Source organism: Palaemon carinicauda, chromosome 24 (genome assembly GCF_036898095.1).
Source record: "Palaemon carinicauda isolate YSFRI2023 chromosome 24, ASM3689809v2, whole genome shotgun sequence".
In the NCBI taxonomy this organism is placed as follows: domain Eukaryota; kingdom Metazoa; phylum Arthropoda; class Malacostraca; order Decapoda; family Palaemonidae; genus Palaemon; species Palaemon carinicauda.
Genome location: NC_090748.1, coordinates 82,709,297 through 82,737,068, shown reverse-complemented (window position 1 = coordinate 82,737,068; position 27,772 = coordinate 82,709,297). Strand labels below are relative to the sequence as shown.

At 39.6% G+C, this 27,772-nt stretch overlaps 1 protein-coding gene across 3 annotated transcripts in view; it reads left to right on the top strand.

Moving 5' to 3' along the window:
* The window catches only part of LOC137618181 (metalloendopeptidase OMA1, mitochondrial-like), a 105,949-nt gene extending 78,540 nt beyond the window's left edge, over positions 1-27,409 (top strand). For all 3 annotated transcript variants that reach the window (XM_068348248.1, XM_068348247.1, XM_068348249.1), the window contains exons 7-9: positions 8,812-9,015; positions 18,362-18,553; positions 26,900-27,409. In XM_068348248.1, coding sequence (XP_068204349.1) covers positions 8,812-9,015; positions 18,362-18,553; positions 26,900-26,983 — 480 coding nt within the window. In that variant the 3' untranslated portion in view covers positions 26,984-27,409. The remainder of the gene's footprint in view (positions 1-8,811; positions 9,016-18,361; positions 18,554-26,899) is intronic.
* Positions 27,410-27,772: the final 363 nt, after the last annotated feature.

The window sequence follows — 27,772 nt, the reverse complement described above, 5'->3', positions numbered from 1 at the left end:
TTTTTTTCCTTTAACAATAATATGTTTTAACGATATATATAATTGGGCTCATCTCTCAGGTTCTAAGTCAAGAGAGAGAGAGAGAGATAGAGACGGAGGGAGAGAGAGGAGGGTAAACGTTTCGTTCAAGCGGGTAACGTTGTTATCGTTTTTGCTCTTCTCCCTAGTCTCTTTAGGGGAAGAAGGTAAACGTTTCTAGAGTTTTATTCTTGTTCCCAGGCTTTTTGCGGTGAGAGATTTTAAACGTAGTTTATTTGATCTAGTGTTTAGTCTCTTTTCCAGCCACTGAATTATTTATCTTTCATTATGTTTTTCTGTTACATTGTAATACTGTTTTCGCAATTACTAACTTTTAATGAAGGATAGAATTGCGTGTTTCAGGTACAAACCACTTAAAGTTTCGAGTTCAGTGAAATAAGTGCAAACAGAAAATCAAAAGTGATAAAGTGATAAGCGCAAAGTGTTACAGTGTTGCGTTCGAGGGTTAGTCTGTTCGTGCCAGTTGTTCGCCTAGTCTGGGACCTCTTACAAGCTCCCAAGCCCAGGGGAGAAGTAACGTCGAAGGACTTATGGGTTCATCAGGCCTTGATCGACGAACAGACGTTTCCCTCCGTGGTTTCGGGTGTAACCAACTCACGTAGCCGACGTGATCACCCCACCCACACAAAGACGAGAGAGCCCATTTATTCCTCGTCTGCGGAAGAGGTTTCTCGCAGAAACTATGGACCAAATCTTGCAGCTTTTAAGTGCAAGTCGGTCCCTTCCGCGCAAGTCCAACTCCTAGGTGTAGCCGTTAGCACTGGGTCAGTTCGGACTTGCTGCAGTACGACAACTGCACACCTCCCAGAGAGGCAAGGTGGTACCGCAACAGGCAGTAACTCCGTCTGTTGCCGCACCAGCTGTTTTAGACCCTCAGTCTCAACGGACAGTAGCTCCGTTTGTTGTTGTTTTTCATAGACTCTAGTGGTCTATGCTGCAGACAATGCAGTCTCAGCTTGCGGTGTTGATGCAGGAGTTTCAGGCAGAGAAGGTTAGCACACCTCCTCCTGCGAGCGCTCCTCCACCTCTGCGCAGTCCACCCTGCCAGACGTATGATGTTGAGGCTCCTCCTGCCTCCATGCGTGAGCTGACGCATTGGGAGTTGCCAGGTACCAGCGCTATGCAGCAACCTCCACTTTCCTTGAGGCAGGAGCCTCTTGCTATGCGGCAACCTCCTCAACCCTTGAGGCAGGAGCCTCATGCTTTGCAGCAACCTCCTCTAACCATGAGGCAGGAGCCTCATGCGTTGCGGCAACCTCCTCCATCCTTGAGGCAGCAGCCTCATGCGTTGAGGCAACCTCCACCATCCTTGAGGCAGCAGCCTCATGCTATGCGGCAACCGCCTCAACTCTTGAGGCAAGAGCCTCTCTCTGCGCAACCCTTGAGGCAGACGCAACTCTTGAGGCAGGAACCTCATGCTATGCGGCAACCTCCTCTAACCATGAGGCAGGAGCCTCATGCTATGAGGAGCCTCATGCTATGCGGCATCCTCCTCAAACCATGAGGCAGGAGCCTCATGCTATGCGGCATCCTCCTCAACCCATGAGGCAGGAGCCTCATGCTATGCGGCATCCTCCTCAACCCATGAGGCAGGGACTTCATGCTATGAGGAGCCTCATGCTATGCGGCATCCTCCTCTACCCATGAGGCAGGAGCCTCATGCTATGCGGCAACCTCCTCTACCCATGAGGCAGGAGCCTCATGCTATGCGGCATCCTCCTCAACCCATGAGGCAGGAGCCTCATGCTATGCGGCATCCTCCTCAACCCATGAGGCAGGAGCCTCATGCTATGCGGCATCCTCCTCAAACCAGGAGGCAGGAGCCTCATGCTATGCGGCAACCGCCTCAACCCATGAGGCAGGAGCCTCATACTATGCGGCATCCTCCTCAACGCATGCGGCATGAGCCTCATCCCTTGCAGCATGAGCCTCATCCCATGCAGCATGAGCCTCATACCATGCAGCATGAGCCTCATCCCATGCAGCATGAGCCTCATCCCATGCAGCATAAGCCGCACGCCATGCAACATGCTCTGCTTTCCTTACAGCATGCTCTACATACAGCATGCTCTGCATACCTTACTGCATGCTCCTCAGTCACACATCTTTGGTTGTTGCCAACTCACAAGACTGTCAAGCAGTTTCATAACGTTGCCTTCTAGTCTTCTGCTTTTGCACCAGTGAAACCCTCACTGAGAGAACTTAGCTTTTCTAGGATATGGTTCCTGTAGATGAGAAAGTGCTATTCTCCCTCCTTCTGATATTCCCTTGAGGACTCTGTCATTTGGAGAGGAGCCTTTAGCTGCTTAGCCTCCTATGGACTTTTATTTAAGCATAACATGCTTCCAGGGAGGGTAATGGTTCCACTTCAGTCGCTAACCCCGTCTGTTACCACACCTGCTCCCATAGACCTTGAGCTTTGTTGCAAGACATGCAGTCCAAGCTTAGTCCTTGTTAGAGGATTTTTTGTTTACGGAGTCAGTGTGTCACTGGGAAGACGTTCAACAACCAGCAGAAGTGACTTGTTGTGACGCAGTGCGGCAACCTCAGCAACCCGATAAGGAGTTGTCTGTACGACCCAGACAGTCTAGACAGCTTCGGGTTGTCGCTGTACTTCCTCGCTTCCCCATGGTTGACAGTTCACAGACTGTGCAGCAGTACCATGATCTTGTGTCCGGCTCCGTCAGACGACTGGCTTTTAAGAGCTCCCACAAGTCGTCGCTGTCTGGAGATTCTCAGATGGACTATGGATCTGACCAAGGAACTGCAGACCATTGTCTACCTGGGTATGGATCTTCAGAGTCGAGCTTTTCGGGCTTTTCCGTCGGCCCCAAGGATCTACTAAGCCCTAGAATGCATCCAGAGCATGCTGAGAAGGAACCGATGCTCAGTCAGGTAGTGGATGAGTCTAACAGGGACACTTTCATCGCTGGCCCTGTTCATCGAGTTAGGGAGACGCCACCTCCGCCCCCTTCAGTATCATCTAGCGGCTCACTGGATAAAGGACATGACGCTAGAGACGGTCTCAGTTCCTGTTTCCGAAGAGAGGTCTACTCTCACGTGGTGAAAGAACAGCTTTCTTCTCAAGGAAGTCTACCTTTGGCTGTTCAGAAACCCGACCGCCGTCTCTTCTCTGACGCATCAGACACGGGCTGGGGTGCGACTTTGGACGGACAGGAATGCTCGGGAACTTGGAATCAGGAGCAAAGGACACTTCACATCTATTGCAAGGAGCTGTTGGCGGTTCATCTGGCCTTGATAAACTTCAAGTCCCTCCAGCTTAACAAGGTGGTGGAGGTGGACTCTGACAACACCACAGCCTTGGCTTACATCTCCAAGCAGGGAGGGACTCATTCGTGGAAGTTGTTCTAGATCGCAAGGGACCTCCTCATCTGGTCAAAAGATCGAAAGCTCACGCTGGTAACGAGGTTCATTCAGGGCGATATGAATGTCATGGCAGATCGCCTTAGCCGGAAGGGTCAGGTCATCCCCACAGAGTGGACCCTTCACAAGAATGTTTGCAGCAGACTTTGGGCCCTGTGGGGTCAGCCAACCATAGATCTGTTCGCTATCTCGATAACCTAGAGGCTCCTGTTGTATTGTTCTCCGATTCCAGACCCAGCAGCAGTTCACGTGGATGCTTTTCTGCTGGATTGGTCCCATCTCGACCTGTATGCATTCCCGCCGTTCAAGATTGTCAACAGGGTACTTCAGAAGTTCGCCTCTCGCAAAGGGACACGGCTGACGTTGGTTGGCTCCGCTCTGGCCCGCGAGAGAATGGTTCATAGAGGTACTGCAATGGCTGGTCGACATTCCCAGGACTCTTCCTCTAGGAGTGGACCTTCTACGTCTACCTCACGTAAAGAAGGTACACCCAAACCTCCACGCTCTTCGTCTGACTGCCTTCAGACTTTCGAAAGACTCTCAAGAGCTAGGGGCTTTTCGAAGGAGGCAGCCAGAGCGATTGCCAGAGCAAGGAGGACATCCACTCTCAGAGTCTATCAGTCTAAAGGGGAAGTCTTCCGAAGCTGGTACAAGGCCAATGCAGTTTCCTCAACCAGTACCACTGTAACCCAGATTGCTGACTTCCTGTTACATCTAAGGAACGTAAGATCCCTTTCAGCTCCTACGATCAAGGGTTACAGAAGTATGTTGGCAGCGGTTTTCCGCCACAGAGGCTTGGATCTTTCCACCAACAAAGATCTACAGGACCTCCTTAGGTTTTTTGAGACCTCAAAGGAACGTCGGTTGTCCACTCCAGGCTGGAATCTAGACGTGGTCCTAAGGTTCCTTATGTCATCAAGATTTGAACCTCTCCAATCAGCCTCTTTTAAGGACCTCACATTAAAAACTCTTTTCCTCGTGTGCTTGACAACAGCTAAAAGAGTAAGTGAGATCCACGCCTTCAGCAGGAACATAGTTTTCACATCTGAAACGGCTACATGTTCCTTGCAGCTCGGTTTTTTGCTAAAACGAGCTTCCTTCACGTCCTTGGCCTAAGTCGTTCGAGATCCCAAGCCTGTCCAACTGGGTGGGGGACGAACTGGAGAGAGTACTTTGCCCAGTTAGAGCTCTTAGGTACTATCTAAAAAGGTCATAACCTTTACGAGGACAATCAGAAGCCTTATGGTGTGCTATCAAGAAGCCTTCTCTTCCAAGGTCTAAGAACTCAGTTTCTTACTAATTCAAGCTCCTGATTAGGGAAGCACATTCTCATCTGAAGGAAGAAGACCTTGCTTTGCTGAAGGTAAGGACACATGAAGTGAGAGCTGTGGCTACTTGAGTGGCCTTCAAACAGAACCGTTCTCTGCAGAGTGTTATGGATGCAACCTATTGGAGAAGCAAGTCAGTGTTCGCATCATTCTATCTCAAAGATGTCCAGTCCCTTTACGAGAACTGCTACACCCTGGGACCATTCGTAGCAACGAATGCAGTAGTAGGCGGGGGCTCAGCCACTACATTCCCATAATCCCATAACCTTTTTAACCTTTCTCTTGAATACTTTTTATGGGTTGTACGGTCGGCTAAGAAGCCTTCCACATCCTTGTTGATTTGGCGGGTGGTCAATTCTTTCTTGAGAAGCGCCGAGGTTAAAGGTTGTGATGAGGTCCTTTAGTATGGGTTGCAGCCCTTTATACTTCAGCACCTAAGAGTCGTTCAGCATCCTAAGAGGACCGCTACGCTCAGTAAGGAAGACGTACTTAATAAAGGCAGAGTAATGGTTCAAGTTGTCTTCCTTACCAGGTACTTATTTATTTTATGTTATTTTTGAATAACTAATAAAATAAAATACGGGATACTTAGCTTCTTTGTTAACATGTATGCTGGTCTTCACCCACCACCCTGGGTGTGAATCAGCTACATGATTATCGGGTAAGATTAATATTGAAAAATGTTATTTTCATTAGTAAAATAAATTTTTGAATATACTTACCCGATAATCATGATTTAATTGACCCACCCTTCCTCCCCATAGAGAACCAGTGGACCGAGGAAAAAATTGAGGTGGTGTTGACAAGAAGTACTGGAGTACCTGACCACAGATGGCGCTGTTGTGTTCACCCCCACCTGTATAGCGATCGCTGGCGTATCCCGACCGTAGATTTCTGTCGGCAACAGAGTTGACAGCTACATGATCATCGGGTAAGTATATTCAAAAATTTATTTTACTAATGAAAATAACATTTTAACCTAAATTGTAATATAGTAATAAAGGGCTGAGCTAATGGTTACCCAGACTGGGATTGATTTAGGTTTTAGAACTTGAATCTTTATAAGGTAATAGAGTCATGATCTTGAAACATGACCACAGGTATGTAAAATTATCTCTCTTGAGAGGAGAAAATAGCTACATATATCAAGTACAGTAATAGAAAAGATTGAGAATCTATAATCCCTAATATCTTGGACTAGGTGGCATGTTAAAGAAGATAAACTGTTGATTGGAACCAAAGGTCACTGAATATTTATTCCACCAAAGTTTAATGAGAGAATATAACGATTGGAAGACTTGCACTACTAAAGAGCCATTGGCATTTACAGGAGAGGTTAATAGAGCTGTGGACTGTATTCTTTAATTTTCTCATGTTTGTTGTAATAGTTGAATCAACATTAAGAATGTTGGAAGTATCTCTGAACTCATTGATCTAGTGAATGTACTGATGAATTTTTATAAGCTATGCAAAGATCTTCAACATACATGTATTGGTGTTATACTAGGGGAACAGAAAGGCAAAGAGTGCAGTCTTTGGGCCTGTGTGCTGCAGTACTTGGAATAAAGGTTATTGCAAGGGGAAACGTATGTAATTAATTAATTGAATATTGTGTTGTCAACTTATCCAACTATTGTTGATGAAGACTGACGCATAAGCGTTAGAGATAAAAGAATTCCAAAGAAGAAGCTGGATGGAACAGCTATTCTCTCATGATGTGAATACCAGGAGACCAAAGTCACTGCTTATATTTTGACACAGAACTGTGAGAGAAACAAGCTCTATCAGCTGTGTTTAAGGGTTGGGTTTCACAATTAGTTAGCTCGCTATTTCCTTTCACACAGCACCTTAAACGGGGAGGTATATTGTCATCTTTTCCACTTAATTGCTCCTTCTAAATCAACATTAAATTGTTCAGTTCTTGAAATTCTTTTGAGTAAGGTATTTAAGTGACAAGTTAACAGAGTGCATCAATTTACCAGTTGCCAAGGCTTTCCTCCTTGACACAATTTCCTACAGGATTGAAAATATCACAGATCCTGCTGAGGTGTCACCAAAGGACATCTCACTTAGCATAATATAGCACACTATTTTTTTTTTATAAGATCAGAACTTTTGACATGCAAAATATATGGTAGAACAGCTCTTACTTGATGACCAGATGAAGCCATTGTTCTTTTTGTAGACCTGAGAGATCAGAACTTTCATAACCCCTTTAACATCTGTGAAACCTGCAATAAGGGTTCTTAAATACCATAAGAATTTGTTAATTTGGTTAAAAAATTGGGTGCTGTAGTTTCTTATTTATATATTCCCCGATGGGGGCAGTGCTGTTAGTGCACCTTACATTGTGCAAGATACATCCCAGGCTGTTGAAATGTTTTGTAAGACCTGCTCAGATTTAAGGCGCCTTTCACCCAAACATGGTAGAGAATCTCTTAGAGAACTAGGGAACACCTGTGATTTATCCATCTGTCACTTGCATAAATAGAAAGCTTCTTGTGTCCTGCTCTTCCATACCAGACTAGTACATATCATGTGCTGAACAATATTTTCAGAACCTGTGGCCAATCTTGATATCAGTGACTCTCCCTTATTTCACCTAATTAGTCAGATGATCAACCATGTGCTTATGTGATCTTTTTGAAGATGACTGCTGAAACATTGTGTGTTATAAGCTGAGCAGTAGCCATGTCTGATGAGCCTTTGCCTCGAGGGGACCTCTACTCTCTATGTTCCTTCAGCCTAATCAGGGACTCAACCGAGTTCAGCTGGTACTGCTAGGGTGCCACAGCCCCAACTTCCCACATTTCCACCACAGATGAAGCCTCATAATGCTGACTCCCCTACTGCTGCTACCTCCGCGGTCATCTAAGGCACCGGAGGAAGCAGCAGGGCCTACTGGAACTGCGTCACAATCGCTCGCCATTCATTCCTATTTCTAGCACGCTCTCTTGCCTCTCTCACATCTATCCTCCTATCACCCAGAGCTTTCTTCACACCATCCATCCACCCAAACCTTGGCCTTCCTCTTGTACTTCTCCCATCAACTCTTGCATTCATCACCTTCTTTAGCAGACAACCATTTTCCATTCTCTCAACATGGCCAAACCACCTCAACAGTTCAAATAAGCCGTGCTGCTTACTCCGGTCACTTTGGTGACCGCTGAGGTAGCAGCAGTAAGGGATTCAGCATGTGAAGCTTCATTTGTGGTGGATAATGAGAGATGGTGGTCCGTGGCACCCTAGCAGTACTAGCTAAACTCTGCTGAATCCATCGTCAGGCTGGGCGGGGCTATGAGAAGAAAAGTTCCCCTATGTTCTTCTATGATGCCGGTTACCCCCAAAAATTGGTGGGAGGGCCTTGATATAGCGAATCCTACAAATGTCTGGAATTGGGATTGTGGTCTCCTTAAACGTCATTGTGGTAATAAATGACGTGGACATTTACAAATTCCTAGTGATTATGTTGTAATTGGCACTAAATATTTTACACAACACAGGTGTAACACCATCTGGATGATGAATGTTCACTTAGCAGGGAGAATTTTTATTTGCATTTTATTTATCTAAACTTCTGTTCAGTTCAGCCTTTAGATGATCTTTCCTTAATTGAGCACTTAAATATAAGCAAAGGTGAAAGGTGTGTATTCATGGAACAGAAATACTGTTGTATTTGCAGGTGTTCTTTCCCTCTCCATAGTCTAATGATTGGATGCTGCTTTTGCAGTGTTTTGGTCTTGTAGGTGTAACAGAGGAGTTGTTAAATTGGCAAGAGAGAGAAAGCTCACCAAGTAATTGAAATGTACTTGCTCATTAGGCAACTATTCCTTAACTTGAATTCAATTTTAGATTTGATACCTCGAACAGCGAAATAAACCTATTTTAGGGTGATGTATTGTGTCTGTGAAATTTATTTTTTTAAGCAATTAATATACAGTATGATAATGTCTTAATAATATCAAAATGTTTGGAATAATATATGGGACTCAAGTTCAATAATTCTGACATTAATGTACCAAGGCACACAACTAATGCTTTGTTTTTGTTTTCTTATCAGTCAGAGCAGCTAAGTCGTGGGTATCTGTTGGATGTTTTGATACTTCTCCCATTAGCTGTTATCTGGGCTTTTATTCCAAGTGATGGTTTAGCTTTGGTTACCCAGTGGTTCCTGAGTCAAGTGGTCACTGTTCTTCTCAAATTGCCTTATTCTAGGAGTTTAGAAGAAGAAGCTGATTCTGTTGGTCTGCAGTTGGCTGCAAAGGTAATATTTATATTATTTAATTCTTTTACATATTTTGTAGCATACTGTACTTAATTCTAGGAAATTTGGTCAGCTCTTAAGATTATTCCCTATTTACTCCTTAGTTGCTTTTTTAACATTATTTAAATAAAAACCTCAAAAGAAAGTTTTGCTAGACAACAAACTCAACATTTTTAATTAACCCTTCCATTTGCCACAAAATCCTCCCAGACCCCTCTATCTCTTGTAAAACAAAGAAAACATATCATTATATACTCTGTGTGCTGGATCAGATCCCAATTAGTATTGTTCTTGTGTTAGTGGGACTGTTTATTAGTATGCTGAAACCTTGAGATGCTTACTGTAGTTTCCCTCCCTGGAATTATTTAATTTATTTAATATTTCTATTATTTTTCTTTAATTTTATGTATTTCAAACATGTGATAGAAGATTTTTGCCTTTTTCTTGGATTTTCCATGAAAATGTATCCAAGTGACAACAGAAACATGCAGTTTTTTCTTGGATTTAGAGGATATTTTGGCAAGAAATTTTGTGTCAGACTAGTGGCTAATGTCTTTCACTCACATTTTGTCTGAAGATCGAGCCATGCTAGTACTGTAGCTTGAAAAAGTTTTCACTAGTGTTCACAACTTCACTGGCCATGTGAGCTAGGGTTGGGTGTTTGGGCGAGCCTATAAGTCAACCTACTGAGTCATCTGCAGCCATTGCCTGCCCCTCATTGGTTTTAGCTTGGGTGGAGAGGGTCCCTGAGCACTTATCGTATGTACTGTATACTATACATGGTCAGTCTATAGGACACTATCCTGTCCCTTGCCTCTACCACTATTGAGCTACTTTTGAACCTTTTAACAACATCTAATGCAGTTTAGCTGCTTTTCCAGTTTATACAGAGTAGGTCTTCCTCAGGTTAGAATGAAAATTCATTCCTACGACATGTTGAAACTCAAGTTTTGATGTGTGAGAACACAACTAAATGTAGTAATGTATATAAGCACCAAAGTTGCTCACTTATGGCAGTTGTAAAGTCATAATGTAGAAAATAGCACACTTTATGACATTGAAACATGACTACGATAATTAAAGCACTTGCTAGATGGTATACTAGAACTGCTATACAAAACATAAGAATACCTTGGGTTTTGCAGGAAGGCAAGCCAGGCCAGCAGTATTGTCACAGCCTAAAAGAGTGTTACCCTTCTCTGACTGCTTGAATATGGCCAATTTTTTCCCTAAGTAAAAAAAAATTGAGAATTTACTACATTACTGTAAACTTCCTAGAGTCCAGTAGTAGCCTGAAAACCAATATTCTCCTGATGCCTAACTCCAACGGCCGAGTCTTCTTTGGATTCTTCCATAATTTAAACTACTTTTTTCTTATGTTTAGAGTCTTCACAAACCTATTTAGACATGGGCTGACATATTCTTTTTCATCACATCATCCGATACATTTACACATTCACGTTTGTTCCTGACATTCTAGGAGAAGGACACTCCAATATTAAACCACTGTTCTCTAGTCTTGGGTAGTGCCATAGCCTCTGTACCATGGTCTTCCACTGTCTTGGGTTGGAGTTCTCTTGCTTGAGGGTACACTCAGGCACACTATTCTATCTTATTTTTTTTTCTTCCTCTTGTTTTTTTGAAATGGTGTGTTGGGCAGGCTTAATAGAAGGGCCATGGATGCCTGGTGGTTTATCAAGAGGTTGTCTTTTCTTTTTTCTGATTCTTTTTCTTCTCAAAACCATCCTTACTGTCCTCCCTTCAGTTGAAGTGGCTATCCTGGAGGGTATTTAGCCTTGCATGGTGTATCGGCTCCTCCATGTTGACCAGTTTTTCCGACTTTTTACTATAGTCTATGGGTATCATCAATCACTTTGTTTATAATTCTGTACGTATTGTTTTTGTTATAATTCTTGTTAATCTAGTTTTTAAGTATGATGTCTCTTTTTTATTTCTATTAATTCTTATGCTGTCTGGAGACATTGAGCGAAATCCGGGACCAGTACGTCCTAGATTTCGTCAATGTCGTCTTCTGTATTGCAATATTCGTGGTCTTCATGCAAATATCCAAGACCTTACAGTTGCGTCCAGACAGTATGATATTCTTTTGTGCTCAGAAACTTTGGTTTCTAATATGAGGCACTCATCTGAGCTCCTTATAACTGGTTTTAAGAAGCCAATAATGTTGAAACGTGATGCCATCCCTAGGGCCAGGGGAATGGTGGTGTATATTAGGACTGAGTACCCTGCTTCTCATAAGTCCTGCTATCAATGTGGATGTCATGAGATTCAGGTAATAAAAGTTTGTGGCAGGCATAACAACTTTTATTTATGTTCGATCTACCGGAATCCAGACATGGATGATTCTATCTTCGATTGTCTTCTTACCATTATGGCTAAGATACAAGAAGATGATAGAAAGGCTTCTTTTGTCTTTGTTGGTGATTTTAATGCTCACCATAGGGAGTGGTTAAGTTCTATCTCTCCTACCGATCGCGATGGCTTAAGAGCCTTAGACTTTGCCTCTGAATCAGGCTGTGAGCAAATCATAAATGAAGCTACTCACAGGTCTGGTAATTGCTTGGACCTCGTATACACTGACTCCCCTGGCGTTATAACTGGTAAGGTTGGTTCTCCAATCGGGACATCTGATCATGCCTTGATTTCATTATTAGTGAAGACTGAGCAGCCTGTCCCTGATATATCATATTCTTGTAAAATTTATATGAAATCCCAAGCAGACTGGAATGGGATTTTACATGATCTTTTGTGCTTGAATTGGTCACAATTATATAATAGTGTAGATCCTGTTGTCCCTTTGAATGAGAATATAGTCAACATAATTGATAGGCGTATCCCTTCTCGTGTGCTAAGGTACCGAGTGAAGGACAAACCGTGGTTCAATGATGATTGTAGACGTGCTTTTTTGGAGAAGCAGGAGGCCTATCAACTTTGGAAGGGTAACAGATCAGATTTGACCTGGAACAACTATACTCAGCTTCGAGCTTTTGCTCAGAGAGTTTATGCCTCAACTGAAAAGGAGTACAATTTAACCATAAAAGAAACACTTTCTGGTACAACTCAGGAACATAAATGGTGGTCTACCCTTAAATCTGCACTCTTTGGTGTAGATGCAACAGTTCCTCCTTTACTTAAACCAGATGGCTCAGTCACTCACTGTCCAAAGGAAAAGGCAACCCTTTTGGCTGATGTTTTTGACAGTAAACAGAGTAATGAAAAACTTGAACTTCCTCATTCCTGTTTTCCTGAGGCTAAACTAACTAGTTTAGCTTTTCGATCTCGTGAGATTAAAGCTCTGTTGATGAACCTTGATGCTTATGGAGGTGTAGACCCAAATGGTATTTTTCCTTTGTTTATTATAAAGACAGCAGATTTCTTTGCTCCAAAGTTATCTGTTATTTTGCGCAAGTTAGCAAGAAGAGGAGCTTTTAGCACTAGTTGGAGAATTGGTAATGTTACTCCTCTATATAAATGTGTATGTGGTAGCTCAAGTCCCACTGATTACCGCCCAATTTCTATAACTCCCATATCTAAAGTTTTTGAACGTCTTCTGGCAAAACGTCTTAATAGGTTTGCTGAAGGTAATCATCTACTCCCTAGTTTGCAATTTGGTTTTCGTAAAGGCCTTGGAGCATGTGATGCCCTTCTTACAATCTCCAATGCTGTACAGAAATCCCTTGATTGTGGTCGGGAAGTTCGTATGATTGGCCTTGATTTTAGTGCTGCCTTTGACCGTGTTAATCATGAGGCCCTTGTTTTCAAACTGAAACAGTTGGGAGTGGGTGGGTCGTTTCTTAGCATTATTATTGATTTTTTAAGTAATAGATCTCAAAGAGTTGTTGTTGATGGGCACCATAGTGATTATAGGAATGTGATATCCGGTGTTCCACAGGGTAGTGTTCTTGGCCCATTACTTTTTATACTATATACACATGACATGTGGTTTGGCCTAGAAAACAAGCTTGTTGCATATGCAGATGATGCTACTCTCTTTGCATCAATTCCATCCCCTGAATGTAGATCTAGGGTTGGTGAATCCCTTAACAGAGATTTAGCTAGAATTAGTGCATGGTGCAAATTATGGGGTATGAAGTTGAATCCTTACAAAACTCAAAGTATAATTGTAAGTAGGTCAAGGACGGTGGTTCCTCAACATCCGGATCTCAGTATTGATAATGTTTCCTTAAATATGTATGACTCTTTCAAAATTTTAGGTGTGATTCTCGACAGTAAATTTACTTTTGAGAAACATATAAGGTCTGTGTCTTCTTCAATTTCACAAAAAATAGGCTTATTGAGAAAGTCTTTCAAGATTTTCGGTGATCAATCTATTCTGAAGAAGTGTTTTAATTCTTTCATTCTACCTTGTTTTGAGTATTGTTCTCCTGTCTGGTCTTCAGCCGCTGATTCTCATCTTAATTTGTTGGACAGAAACTTACGGTCTATTAAATTTCTTATTCCTGATCTAGATATTAATCTCTGGCACCGTCGTTCAATTAGTTCATTATGCATGTTGCATAAGATTTTTCACAACTCTGACCATCCTTTACATTCAGATCTCCCTGGACAATTCTATCCTGTTCGTAATACTAGGCAGGCAGTTATTTCTAATAGCCAGGCCTTCTCCATCACGAGGCTCAATACTACGCAGTACTCTAGAAGTTTTATTCCAGCTGTGACCAAGTTGTGGAATGATCTTCCTAATCGGGTGGTTGAATCAGTAGAACTTCAAAAGTTCAAAGTTGGAGCAAATGCTTTTTTGTTGACGAGGTGGACATGAGTCTTTTTATAGTTTATTTATGACATATTTGTTTTTGATGTTGTTGATAGTTTATTATATGACATGTCTGTTTTGACGTTGTTTCTTATTTTAGAATGATTTTTTGTTAATTTGTTCTCTTCATTTATTTATTTCCTTATTTCCTTTCCTCACTGGGCTATTTTTCCCTGTTGGAGCCCCTGGGCTTATAGCATCTTGCTTTTCCAACTAGGGTTGTAGCTTGGATAGTAATAATAATAATAATAATAATAATGTAACGAAAATTAAATTAGAATGTTTTTCCTTTAGCAATAACTTACTTGAATTATTACAGTAATGCATAAGCATATTTCAAAACCAGAAGGCATCTGTCTAAGCTAAGTTAACTATTCTAGTCTAAAATAATACATAACCACTCCCTTCATCTGGAAAAGCAGAGTTCAGCCAGGACATCTGATCACAGGAAGTTGGATGATAATGCTGATGGATGGACCACACTTCTTTCCATACAATATCATATTTACATCAGTAGTAATATGATAAGAGAAAGAAATGTATTAGCAAAGTTGAAATTGATTTAAGATAATCTTAAGGGTTTTTTCCACAATTCTTGGAAAACATTTGGGTTGATAAATTGGCAAACATGCAGTGATTCAGTTATATACCAAGTCATAAAAACGATGTATGTGCATGCTCTAATGTATTGGAGCTACCAGATCATCTTTTCTACAGTAGAGTAGTATGTTTATGACACTCAAATACTGTACTGTAGATTACAATAAATGTAACATATTTCTGATGAAAACTACATTACAGAGCACTATTTATTGTTTTTGTTTACTCTTGATTTAAATATTTGCCTCAGAAAACTTAACTATTCTTTTAATTGAAATAATTTGACTACATTATGTAATAACTACTATGCCTAATCATTCTAGACTTTGCAAATTTATAACTTTTATGCAATAAAATATATACATAATACCTTTCTATACATCAGCTCAACATACATCAGTCTACTTTGTTGCTAATTTTTAAATGTTAATGAAAAAATATAGAATTTAATTTAGTTTACATAATTTTATCCCACCTTGTGTTGGTCTACATGTCATACAATAACAATTAGAGAGGTACTCAGTAGAACGCAAACCTCCGCCAGGGCAGCCTATTTCTCAATCTATTGGACTGATTTTGGAAGTTTTGCTCGTCCGTTACCTTGACCTTTCAAAATTCAATCATTTCCAGCTATTTACATAAGTGTAAAATCCCTGCAAATTTCCTTACTTTATGATTAAAATTGTGGCTGTATGGTTGATGACCAGAATTTGACCTTTTGCTTGACCTTGATCTTTGACTCGACCTTAACATGTATTAATTGGCGTGGATTTTCATTCACTCAAATATGAACCAAGTTTGAAGTCTGTGACAACTATGTCCAGACTTATGACTGATTACATGAATTGGACAATATGCTTGACCTAAAATTTAATCATTTTCATCCTTTTTACATAACAGTTAATACTTCCAAGTTTCCTTACTCTACAATTAAAATTGTGGCCAGAAAGCTGTTGACAAACAAACACACATACATATAAACACAGAAACGGGCGGTAAAACAAAACCTTCCAACTTTGTTGCAGAGGTAATTAAGTACAGTGATACCTCGGTAGTCGAACGACTCTATACTCGAACAATTCGGAGTTCGACCAAAATTTTCGAGAAATTTTTGCTGCGGTGCTCGACCAAAAATTCGGTACTCGACCAGCCGAACACGTGACGACCGCATGGGCTTTGTGATGATCGCGCCATCTCGGCCACTCTCGCTTGTTCGGGAAGCATCAGTTCTCTCGAGAGCGTCACTCAGACAACGCGCGATCAGCATTCGTTGTGATTTAGTGATTTTCAGTGCTTTTAATTGCTTTTTTAGCTTTCATAATGAGTCCCAAGAAAGTAATGAGTGTTAAGGGGAAGGAGAAGAGGAAAACAGTGCGAACAACGATCGAGTTGAAGAAGGAAATTATAGCGAAATATGAGAATGGTGTACGAGTGTCCGATTTAGCGGTAGAATACGGAATGGCGAAGTCGACCATTTCTACGTTTTTAAAGCATAAAGAAATGATTAAGAAGGCGAATGTTGCAACGGGAGTTACGGCGGTAACTAAGCAAAGGCCACAAGTGATTGAGGAGATGGAAAAGTTGCTTTTAATATTTATTAAAGAAAAACAGTTGGCCGGGGAAAGTGTTAGTGAAGCGTTCATTTGTGAAAAAGCGTTGCATATCTATGAAGAATTAGTGAAGAAAAGTCCGAGTACCAGTGAAAGTGATTCATTTACATTTAAAGCGAGCAGGGGTTGGTTTGAAAAGTTTCGTAATAGAACAGGTATTCATCGTGTTACTAGGCATGGGGAGGCAGCTAGTTCGGATCAAATTGCAGCCGATAAATACGTGGGGGAATTCGATCGGTACATAAATGAACAAAATTTGATCGCACAACAAGTCTTTAATTGTGATGAGACTGGGTTATTTTGGAAGAAAATGCCAGCCAATACGTACATTACCAAGGACGAGACGAAGATGCCAGGTCACAAGCCAATGAAAGATAGGCTAACATTGTTGCTGTGTGCAAATGCAAGTGGCGATTGCAAGATCAAACCCTTGTTAGTGTACCACTCGGACAACCCCCGGGTGTTCAAACGAAATAATATTTGTAAAAGTGCACTACCAGTTATGTGGCGCTCGAACACTAAATCTTGGGTCACAAGACAATTCTTTACTGAGTGGATAAACGAAGTGTTTGCCCCCCAGGTTAAGGCTTACCTCATTGAAAAGAGCTTGCCAATGAAATGTCTTCTGGTTATGGACAATGCTCCTGCACATCCTCCAGGTCTCGAGGATGACTTGAAAGAAGAATACAGCTTTATCAAAATCAAATTCTTGCCCCCCAATACTACTCCCATACTCCAGCCCATGGACCAACAGGTCATTTCAAACTTCAAAAAACTCTATACCAAGGCCCTTTTCAGAAAGTGTTTTGAAGTGACCAGTGACACGAAGTTGACCCTAAAGGAATTCTGGAAGGAACACTTCAGCATCCTCAACTCTGTTAACATGATTGACCAAGCTTGGCGAGGTGTGACCTATAGGACATTGAACTCTGCCTGGCGTAAGCTGTGGCCATCATGTGTCACAGAGAGGGAGTTTGAAGGTTTCCAACCAGAGGCGGGTCCAAGCACTGCTACCCCTGTAATTTCTGATGACACTGATGTCGTTGAGGAAATTGTTGTCATGGGCAGGAGTTTGGGGCTTGAGGTCGACAAGGATGATATTGATGAGCTTGTAGAAAGCCATTCTACCGAGTTGACTGTGGAGGAATTGTTGCACCTGCAACAACAACAGCAGCAGGATCTGATTGTGGAGCAGGAATCTTCAGAAGAGGATGAGGTAAGGGAGGATGTTCCAAGTTCTCTCATCAATGAAATTTGTTCCAAGTGGGCAGATGTGCAGGCTTTTGCTGAAAAATACCACCCAGAAATTGCAGTAGCAAACCGGGCAGTGCATATGTTTAATGATAGTGTCATGTATCATTTTCGAAGAATACTGCAGAGGAGGAAGAAACAATTAACAATAGACCAGTTTTTCACAAAAGAAAAGAAAGCTGCTACATCAAAGCCTGTTTCTCCTCCAAAGAAGAGACAAAGAAGAGAAGAAACCCCTGAAATAGATCTGCCCACCCTTTCATTGGAGAGAGAAACAACTCCTGAAGGAGAACTACCCCGCCACATCATGGAAGGGGACTCTCCTTCCAAGCAGTAACCTCCCCCTTCCATCCTCTCCACATCCATCCCTGTATGCCATCGAACCGCTGCTCAAAGGTATGTTCACTACAGTACAGAAAATGGTTTAAAATTGTTTTATTTTAGTACAGTAAATGGTTTAAAATTGTTTTATAGGATTTTCTGACCAATTTCATACACATTTAGATAATTATTGTTGTTTAGGTACACGTTTTATTAATATTTTGGGCCTGTTCGAGTGCTTGGGAACGGAATAGAATATATACCATTATTTCTTATGGGGAAAAAAAATTCGGTACTCGAACAAATCGGAGGTCGAACACGGATCTCGAACGGATTATGGTCGAGTACCGAGGTATCACTGTACTGCGCTTCACATGGAAGCTTATTAATGCAAGTGCAGTATTTGGTTTATATAAAACCATAGCAGGTTGCAAGTGCTTTTTGTTCTGTATATGTATAGGGAATATATGTCACTTTTTAGGGCAAAAATCTGACCTATGTTGAAAATCAACTTACAGTACATCAGATATCTTGGAATCAATTAACGTCAGATCTCTTGGGATCAATTAACGACGTCGAATCTCTTGGAATCAATTAACGACTTAGGGTAGGGTATTACTGTATTACAGTACTGGTTTCAATTCTTTATAACTGCTTTAATTGTATGTTGAGGCTATTATTTATTGCATTATTTCTCAAAAGGTTTTCTATATCATGATAATTTTATGTGGAAGCCTGTTACCAGTTTAAAAATCTCCTATAATTTTAGGCTTGTTATGATGTACGAGAAGCGAGTGCATTTTGGGGAAAAATGTGTATCCTAGACAAAATTCGAGAGAAACAGGTAGGATCCTCACCTGAAGATGCAGTATGGCTGTCAACTCATCCTTCAAATATTGAACGCCAAGAAAAAATAGATGCCAAAATGGAAGAAGCCATTTCGATACGTAACTTTTGCCACGTAAGTTATTTTAGGGGGTTGATTAAAGTTTGGTTTCTTAATTTCAGTACTGTAGTTTCTGGTTTGTTTTAGATAGAGGATGTTATACGTTTGGGCTATATTCACTATCAATTTACAAATCATAAGTTTTCATAGAAAGTATATGAGGATTCTTTCAAAATTCATTAATTTAGTTTGTTCCTACACAAAATACAAACTATTGTTCTTTAGATAGAGAATAGGATTTCAGCGTGAGCTGGACAGCCGTCAAATTATTTTAATGAGCAGTTAAGCAACAGGTGGGAGCAAGGGCGAGAAGCCCTGCCGCCCTACCTGTCAGTCTTCACCTATGTTTACGTCCGATTCGAGTACAGATGTACTGATGCGTCCCTAATTGACCTTTTCATTTTAATTTTTCTTTTAGGAAGTGAATGCTGGCTGTTGATTATTATAATGTCAAACAAGACAATCGATCGTGGGAAGATGGACTTTATATCCAGATTTTGTTAAACCTGTTGTAAATCCAAACTGTGTACTCTTGCTAGGAAGTGCATGATTATAAATGATTGTTCACGATCATCTCTGTGTGCAGTGTAGGTCATGGTCTCCTATGCCATGTCAGGTGTATTATTTTTGGGGCAAGAGAAGAGCTTTGCTTCTTCCTCCCACTCGTTAGTGTTGACTTGATTTGGTCTTTTTATCCCTTGTCCATATTTCTGTTGCCTGTATAAAATTTTTTTGGGGAGCCACTCAGCAATTATTATTATTATTATTATTAAATGCTAAGCTACAACCCTAGTTGGAAAAGCAGGATGCTATAAGCCCAGGGGCCCCAACAGGGAAAATAGCCCAGTGAGGAAAGGAAATAAGGAGATAAGGAAAAATAGAACATTTTAGGAATAGTAACAATATTAAAATAAATATTTCCTATTTAAAATATAAAAACTTTAACAGAACAAGAGGAAGAGAAACTAGATAGAAAAGTGTGCCCAAGTGTACCCTCAAGCAAGAGAACTCTAACCCAAGGCAGTGTAAGACCATGGTACAGAGGCTATGGCACTACCCAGGAATAGAGAACAATGGTTTGATTTTGGAGTGTCCTTCTCCTAGAAGAGCTGCTTACCATAGCTAAAGAGTCTCTTCTACCCTTACCAAAAGGAAAGTAGCCACTGAACAATTACAGTGCAGTAGTTAACCCCTTGGGTGAAGAAGAATTGTCTAGTAATCACAGTGTTGTCAGGTGTATGAGGACAGAGGAGAATCTGTAAAGGATAGGCCACACTATTCGGTGTCTGTGTAGGCAAAGGGAAAGAACCGTAACCAGAGAGAAGGGTCCTATGTAGTACTGTCTGGCCAGTCAAAGGACCCCATAACTCTCTAGCGGTAGTATCTCAACGGGCGGCTGGTGCCCAGGCCAACCTACTACTGATCAAATAATCAACCAAGCATAGTTGGCGTTTAGTGAGCATAGGTTCTATGCTTGTGCATCTTGTCTTTTCTAGAATCCCTATGTATAGAGTCCGATCTTTTTAGGTGAGGCCTATAATTTTCTTTAAACAGGAAATTTTAAAATCTAATGGCTTGAGATGGTGTTGATACATTAAGTCCAGACCACTGCACCATTGAGAGTCAAGATAAGTACTGTTTTATAGTCCTTGGATTTTAGCGGCAAATCTCAGGTGTTTGTTCTGAAAAATCTTGGTCTCAGCCTGCTGAAAGTATTTGAAGTCCTGTTTATTTTATACAGCATGTCTTTGTTGATCTCTGTAGTGGGTGAAACAGTGCAATTGTGCATTATCAACAGTAAAGATAGGTATATCATTATTATTACTAGCCAAGCTCCCTCTCTAGATGGAAAAAGCAAGATGCTATAAGACAAAGGGCTCCAACAGGGAAAAATAGCCCAGTGAGGAAAGGAAATAATAAATAAACTACTGTATATGAGAAGTAATGAACAATTAAGATAAAATATTTTAAGAACATTAACAACATTAAAACAGATCTTTTATATATAAACTATAAAAAGACTTATGTCAGCCTGTTCTACATAAAAATATTTGCTGCAAGTTTGAACTTTTGACGTTCTACTGATTCAACTATCCGATTTGGAAGATCATTCCACAACTTGGTCACTGCTGGAAAAAATCTTCTAGAATACTGTGTATTATTGAGCCTCATGATGGAGAAGGCCTGACTATTAGAATTAACTGCATACCTAGTATTACAAACAGGATGGTAATGTCCGGGAAGATCTGAATGTAAAGGATGGTCAGAATTATAAGAAATCTTATGCATCATGCATAACGAACTAATTGAACGACGGTGCCAGAGATTGATATCTAGATCTTGAATAAGAAATTTAATAGACCATAAGTTCCAGTCCAACAAATTAAGATGAGATTCAGCAGATGAAGACCAGAGGAGAACATTACTCAAAACAAAGAATTAAAACACTTCTGCAGAATAGATTGATCATCGAAAATCTTACAAGACTTTCTTAATAAGTCAGTTTTTTGTGTATTTGAAGAAAATACAGACCTAATGTGTTTCTCAAAAGTAAATATCTTGTCAAGAATCACACCTAACATTTTAAAGTCATAGAGTTAAAGAAACATTATCAATGCCGAGATCCAGGTGTTGGGGTTTAGAAATCCCAGATCTACATTCAGGACATGGATTTATTGTTATTATTATTACTTGCTAAGCTTCAACCCTAGTTGGAAAAGCAGGACGCTATAAGCCCAGGGGCTCGAACAGGGAAAATAGCCTAGTGAGGAAAGGAAATAAGGAAAAATAAAATATTTTAAGAAGAGTAACAATATTAAAATGAATATCTCCTATATAAATTATATAAACTTTAACCAGACAAGAGGAAGAGATATTAGATTGATTAGTGTTCCCGAGAGTGTACCCTCAAGCAGGAGAACTCTAACCTAAGACAGTGGAAGACCATGGTACAGAGGCTATGGCATTACCCAAGACTAGAGAACAATGGTTTGATATTGGAATGTCCTTCTCCTAGAAGAGCTGCATACCATAGCTAAAGAGTCTCTTCTACTCTTACCTAGTGGAAAGCAGGCACTGAACAATTACAGTGCAGTAACCCTTTGGAAGAAGAAGATTGTTTGGTAATCTGTGTTGTCAGGTGTATGAGGACACAGGAGAATATGTCAAGAATAGGCCAGATGCAAAGTGAGTAGCATCATTTGCATATGCAGGTGTATTGTGATCATGTGTATTTTCTTGTAGAGTTCTAGAATAATTGTCTTTTGTTAGGGACGAGTTTATAGATCTGAACTTATTCAACTTCCTTTGTTATTCTCTCAAATTTGTGAGCATTCTTCTGTGGGCAGTAGGGCTGACTTGCCTGCCTGGTTGCTAACATTAGCATAACTTCTATAGTCAGGTCTAGTGCTCATAATTAGTGTTCATTCAGTAAGGGTTCTGAATATTCACTGTGCTTATTATTATTATTATTATTATTATTATTATTATTATTATTATTATTATTAGCCAAGCTACAACCATAGTTGGAAAAGCAAGATGCTATAAGCCCAAAGGCTCCAACAGGGAAAAATAGCCCAGTGAGGAAAGGAAATAAGGAAATAAATAAATGAGAACAAATTAACAATAAATTATTCTACAAACAGTAACAATGTCAAAACAGATATGTCATATATAAACTATAAAAAGACTTATGTCAGCCTGTTCAACATAAAAACATTTGCTGCATCTTTGAACTTTTGTGATTCTACTGATTCAATTGCCCGATCAGGAAGATCATTCCACAACTTGGTCACAGCTGGAATAAAACTTCTAGAATACTGTGTAGTATTGAGCCTCATGATGGAGAAGGCCTGGCTATTAGAATTAACTGCCTGCCTAGTATTATGAACAGGATGGCATTGTGCTGGAAGATCTGAATGTAAAGGATGGTCAGAATTATGAAAAATCTTATGCAACATGCATAATGAACTAATTGAACGATGGTGCCAAAGATTAATATCTAGATCAGGAATAGGAAATTTAATAGACCGTAAGTTGCTGTCCAACAAATTAAGATGAGAATCAGCAGCTGAAGACCAGCCAGGAGAACAATACTCAAAACAAGTAGAATGAAAGAATTAAAACACTTCTTCAGAAAAGATTGGTCACCGAAAATCTTGAAAGACTTTCTCAATAAGCCAATTTTTTGTGCAATTGAAGAAGACACAGACCTAATGTGTTTCTCAAAAGTGAATTTGCTGTTGAGAATCACACCTAAAATTTTAAGTCATACAAAGTTAAAGAAACATTATCAATACTGAGATCCGCATGTTGAGGAGCCACTGTCCTTGACCTACTTACAATCATACTTTGAGTTTTGTTAGGATTCAAATTCATACCCCATAATTTGCACCATGCACTAATTTTAGCTAAATCTCTATTAAGGGATTCAGCAAACCCAGATCTACATTCAGGGGATGGAATTGATAACATGAGAGTAGCATCATCTACATATGCAACAAGCTTGTTTTCTAGGCCAAACCATATGTTACGTGTATATAGTATGAAAAGTAATGGGCCAAGAACACAACCCTGTGGAACACCAGATATCACATTCCTATACTCACTATAATGCTAAGAAACGACCCACCCGCTCCTAAGTCTTTGAATTTGAAAACAAGGGCCTCATGATTAACACGATCAAAGGCAGCACTAAAATCAAGGCCAATCATACGAACTTCCCGACCACAATCAAGGGATTTCTGTACAGCATTGGAGATTGTGAGAAGGGCATCACATGCTCCAAGGCCTTTACGAAAACCAAATTGCAAACTAGGGAGTAGATGATTACCTTCAGCAAACCTATTAAGACGTTTTGCCAGAAGACGTTCAAAAACTTTAGATAATATGGGAGTTATGGAAATTGGGTGGTAATCAGTGGGATTTGAGCTACCACAAACACATTTACATAGAGGAGTAACAGTACCAATTCTCCAACTAGTGCTAAAAGCTCCTCTTCTTGCTAACTTGCGCAAAATAACAGATAACTTTGGAGCTAAGAAATCTGCTGTCTTTATAAAAAACAAAGGAAAAATACCATTTGGGTCTACACCTCCATAAGCATCAAGGTCCACCAACAGAGCTTTAATCTCACGAGATCGAAAAGCTAAACTAGTTAGTTTAGCCTCAGGAAAACAGGAATGAGGAAATTCAAGTTTTTCATTACTCTGTTTACTGTCAAAAATATCAGCCAAAAGGGCTGCCTTTTCCTTTGGACAGTGAGTGACTGAGCCATCTGGTTTAAGTAAAGGAGGAACTGTTGCATTTACACCAAAGAGTGCAGATTTAAGGGTAGACCACCATTTATGTTCCTGAGTTGTACCAGAAAGTTTTTCTTTTATGGTAAAAATGTACTCCTTTTCAGTTGAGGCATAAACTCTCTGAGCAAAAGCTCTAAGCTGAGTATAGTTATTCCAAGTCAAATCTGATCTGTTACCCTTCCAAAGATGATAGGCCTCCTGCTTCTCCATATAAGCACATCTACAATCATCATTGAACCACGGTTTGTCCTTCACTCGGTACCTTAGCACACGAGATGGGATAAGCCTATCAATTATGTTGACTAGATTCTCATTCAAAGGGACAACAGGATTAACACTACTGTATAATTGTGACCAATTCAAGCACATAAGATCATGCTAAATCCCATTCCAGTCTGCTTTAAAGAATCGAGAGGAGTCTTAATTATTTTAATATTTTAGATCTTTCTGCGGATAAACTTTTAAAGTTCTACATCAGTAGTTGCTCTAATAGACATCTAGATTGGAAGACAGAAGACCAGATAGGTTGTTTAAATTCTTATACTATATCCCTTCTCTTGCTAAATATTCTTATACTATATCCCTTCTCTTGCTAAATAATCGCTTTTAAGCATCATCATATTTATTTTGGGAGATGGCAATTCATGTGGTATATGTTCTTAATTTTTTATTGAATTAAATCTTTAATATTTGTATTGTTGGTGACCTATCAGTTTAAGCTAAATGATTACATCACATATTGCATGACCTTGTGTTCATGTGTGGTTGCTAGCTCATTACAGGTTCACTTTTGTTTGGGAAATTCTAACAAAGAATTAAAAATAATGAAAAAAGTTTAATTCACAAATAATACATCGTTATTATTCAGGAGGTGGTGCTACATAAGCCCTGTCTTTTCATATGCCTCAGCATATGTGCAGCACTAATGTGCCGCTTGTGGACAACGAGGTGCAAGTTAAGTGCTTCTGAAATATTACAATAAAACTACTTGATAAGCCTCTGCATTCCTCAATTTCATTGTGAACAAGTTATTATATTATCACAGATTTGGCAATAGGGTGGTTATGATCAGAATTACTGCTTTTAAGAGATTTCTTGGACATTTCATTTCAACAAAGGAAGCTATTAATGTCAAGAGGTTTGAAGCTTATCACCATTGAAATTGGCTGATTAAATGAATTATTTAAAGATGGAGGCGTGTTGGAGATGTGTCATTACTGTTTTCATCCCCCACAAAAATCAACTAGCTTATTCTTCGTTGGATTTTCCACTTCGAAAAGAAAAGATCCGTTTAGCACTTTGAATTTTTAACCGGATTTACAACCATTGAAACTTACTTTTCCATGAGAGGGACCATGAAGCAAGTGTGCTCTTCACAATGATTATTTAAACATCACTATGCCCTCAATATGATACACGAAGATATTGTGTATTTTATCTTGCAGAAACAATTGCCCTGAACACTTCTCTCAGAAATTACTAATATATTCAAGGAAAGACATCATAATGTGTGGTAATAGATAAACAATCTGGAGAAAGTCTGAACTAAACAGACTGAGAAACTGAAGGGAGAGACACACTGGAGCATCAGTTCTGGGCTTCTTACTACTTATCACTAGAATGTTCCATTCTTTTACTAGAAGCACATGTTTTATTGAAGGGAAAGAAAATGGGAAAATTTTTAAAATATTTTAGAAGTAAATAATTAAACATAGCAAGCTTCTGGAGATGAAGCAGTCTGAACAGCGGGGGGAGGTTCATAGAAATAAGTTACAGGTATTTTATTATTAAAATTCCACTTTTCTTATATTTATCAATAAACAAAGTACCTTTATATATACAGTTAGCCCTCCTTCTTCGTGATAGTTAGGTTATAGACACAGGCGCGAAAAGGGAATTTTCGCAATAAAAGCTGCACTAGGGTGGGCTAACTCCTAACCTACAAGTCACTGCCCCTTGCCACGAGCTGAGGCCTGAGCTGATGATTAACACAGTAAATACTGCTTGATATTGTTTTAATTTGGTTTCTACATCAGTTTAGAGTCATATGTAGAGTGTACTGTACATTTTCACACATATACACCACGTACTGGACACAGTAAGGTTATAGTACAGTATTGTGCTAAGGTAAAGTTTTACAATCGTTATCATCCCCTTACTGTTCTGTATAACCTAATACTCACTGATACTGTAATGTATATTACTGTGATATATGTACAGTAATATTACTACAGGAGAGCTTACTGTAAGTGTTAGGTGTTTTCGTTCAGACAACTCGTAGCCTACACATTTTCTTGAAGCATGATAACTTCTTGTGTTGTCTCTTGCGCAGGATGTTATATCTATACTTTACTCTCTTAAAACAGAAATACAGCTTATTTTATGAACTAAAAGCTTAAATATCTCAATAATAATTGTTTCTTTTAAATAAAAAAAAAATACATTCGATTACTTTTCAACAGCTGAAATCAATCTATCTCTCGATATAACCAAGACGTGGGCCTGCCAGGTAGCATTGCTATCTTCCTTGCGAGTATTAATGGTTCTCATTGCGTGATGTCATCTGTTAGCAGGCTAATTTAGCATTGGAGATGATGGGTTCAAGAGAGCCTGAACCTGTCAGTCTCCCTTTTGCACATTAGGTCAGAGCTTTCCATGTTGATGCACTAGCAATAGGACAGAACAAAAATATTTCTTTGGTATACCATATTTAGAGGAAAATCCTGGAGAACCACACAGCACCTTCCCCCAAAAATAGATTTTGCCTCCAACAAAACTCCATTCTTTGTTGAAGCCCTGCCATTCATGAGGAACATGGTCAGTACTGCTTGTAAGCATGGAGTTCATTTTGCATTGAGGAACAACAGTCACAGATTTTTCAGAACCAGGAATATGAGCTGATAAAAAAAGGGATTTTGTGGATTTTTTTTTAATTACAATGGGAATATGAATTGGTCATACATATCATATGGAAATTTTTTTTACATGTGTTTTGTTTTCTTACATTGCTTATTCTATTGTTCAAATATTGATTGCTTTGCTAATCTGGTATCTTTTTCAGTGTCCAAGATTGGATGAGAGAGATCCTCGTCAGATGATAAAAATTCTACAGAAACAGTTGGCAATATCATCCTCCAATTCATAGGGATTATAAGTTTTCTCTCAGTTGGTAAGGTTTGTACAGTGTAAATATTTTTAAATATTTGTAAAAAAAAAAAAAAAAAATCTCGGGGGTAAAAAAATTATAAAATATAAAAATTATATTAATTTTTGCTTTTACATTGCACGTGTAGATTACATGGTCACTGACATCTTAAGAGAAAACAAATATCATTCATTTCTAAACGTAGAAAAATATTAAAATTTTGGTGAGCACGAATGTACATGTTAAATAAAGCTCATAACTGTAAAACATAGAATTAGAGGTTATTGCGAGGACTGTATAAGACTTGAGTACATGTCTGTATCAGATTGCAGGCTTCTTCATGACAATTGATTTTCTTCTAGTCATACCATGCACATCACTTTTGTTTTTCTTGTAATTACACTTTTTAATTTTTTTCTTTTTTGTGATTATTAACATCATGATATTGTATGACAAATATACACATGTATTTCATTATTATTTGTGATTAACGTCATGATATTGTATAACAGAAATGTACACATTTATTTCATTATGGCTCCTGTAACAAGAGGGCATAATCATCAGGGAAATCAGAATCCGGGACCATCCGTGAGTAGATATTAAAGCAAAGGTATGTCTGTATGGGGTTTGCCAAGACATTGGTATTTCATGAAGCATTTTCTGTTATACCAGGGAGAAAATATTGGAGCCAGAGCCTGTAGGGAATGCTAGGGTTCTGTAAATAAAAAAAGAAAGATGAAACATCCCAAGATGAAGGTACCAAGTGCAGAGTTGGGGAAGATATTC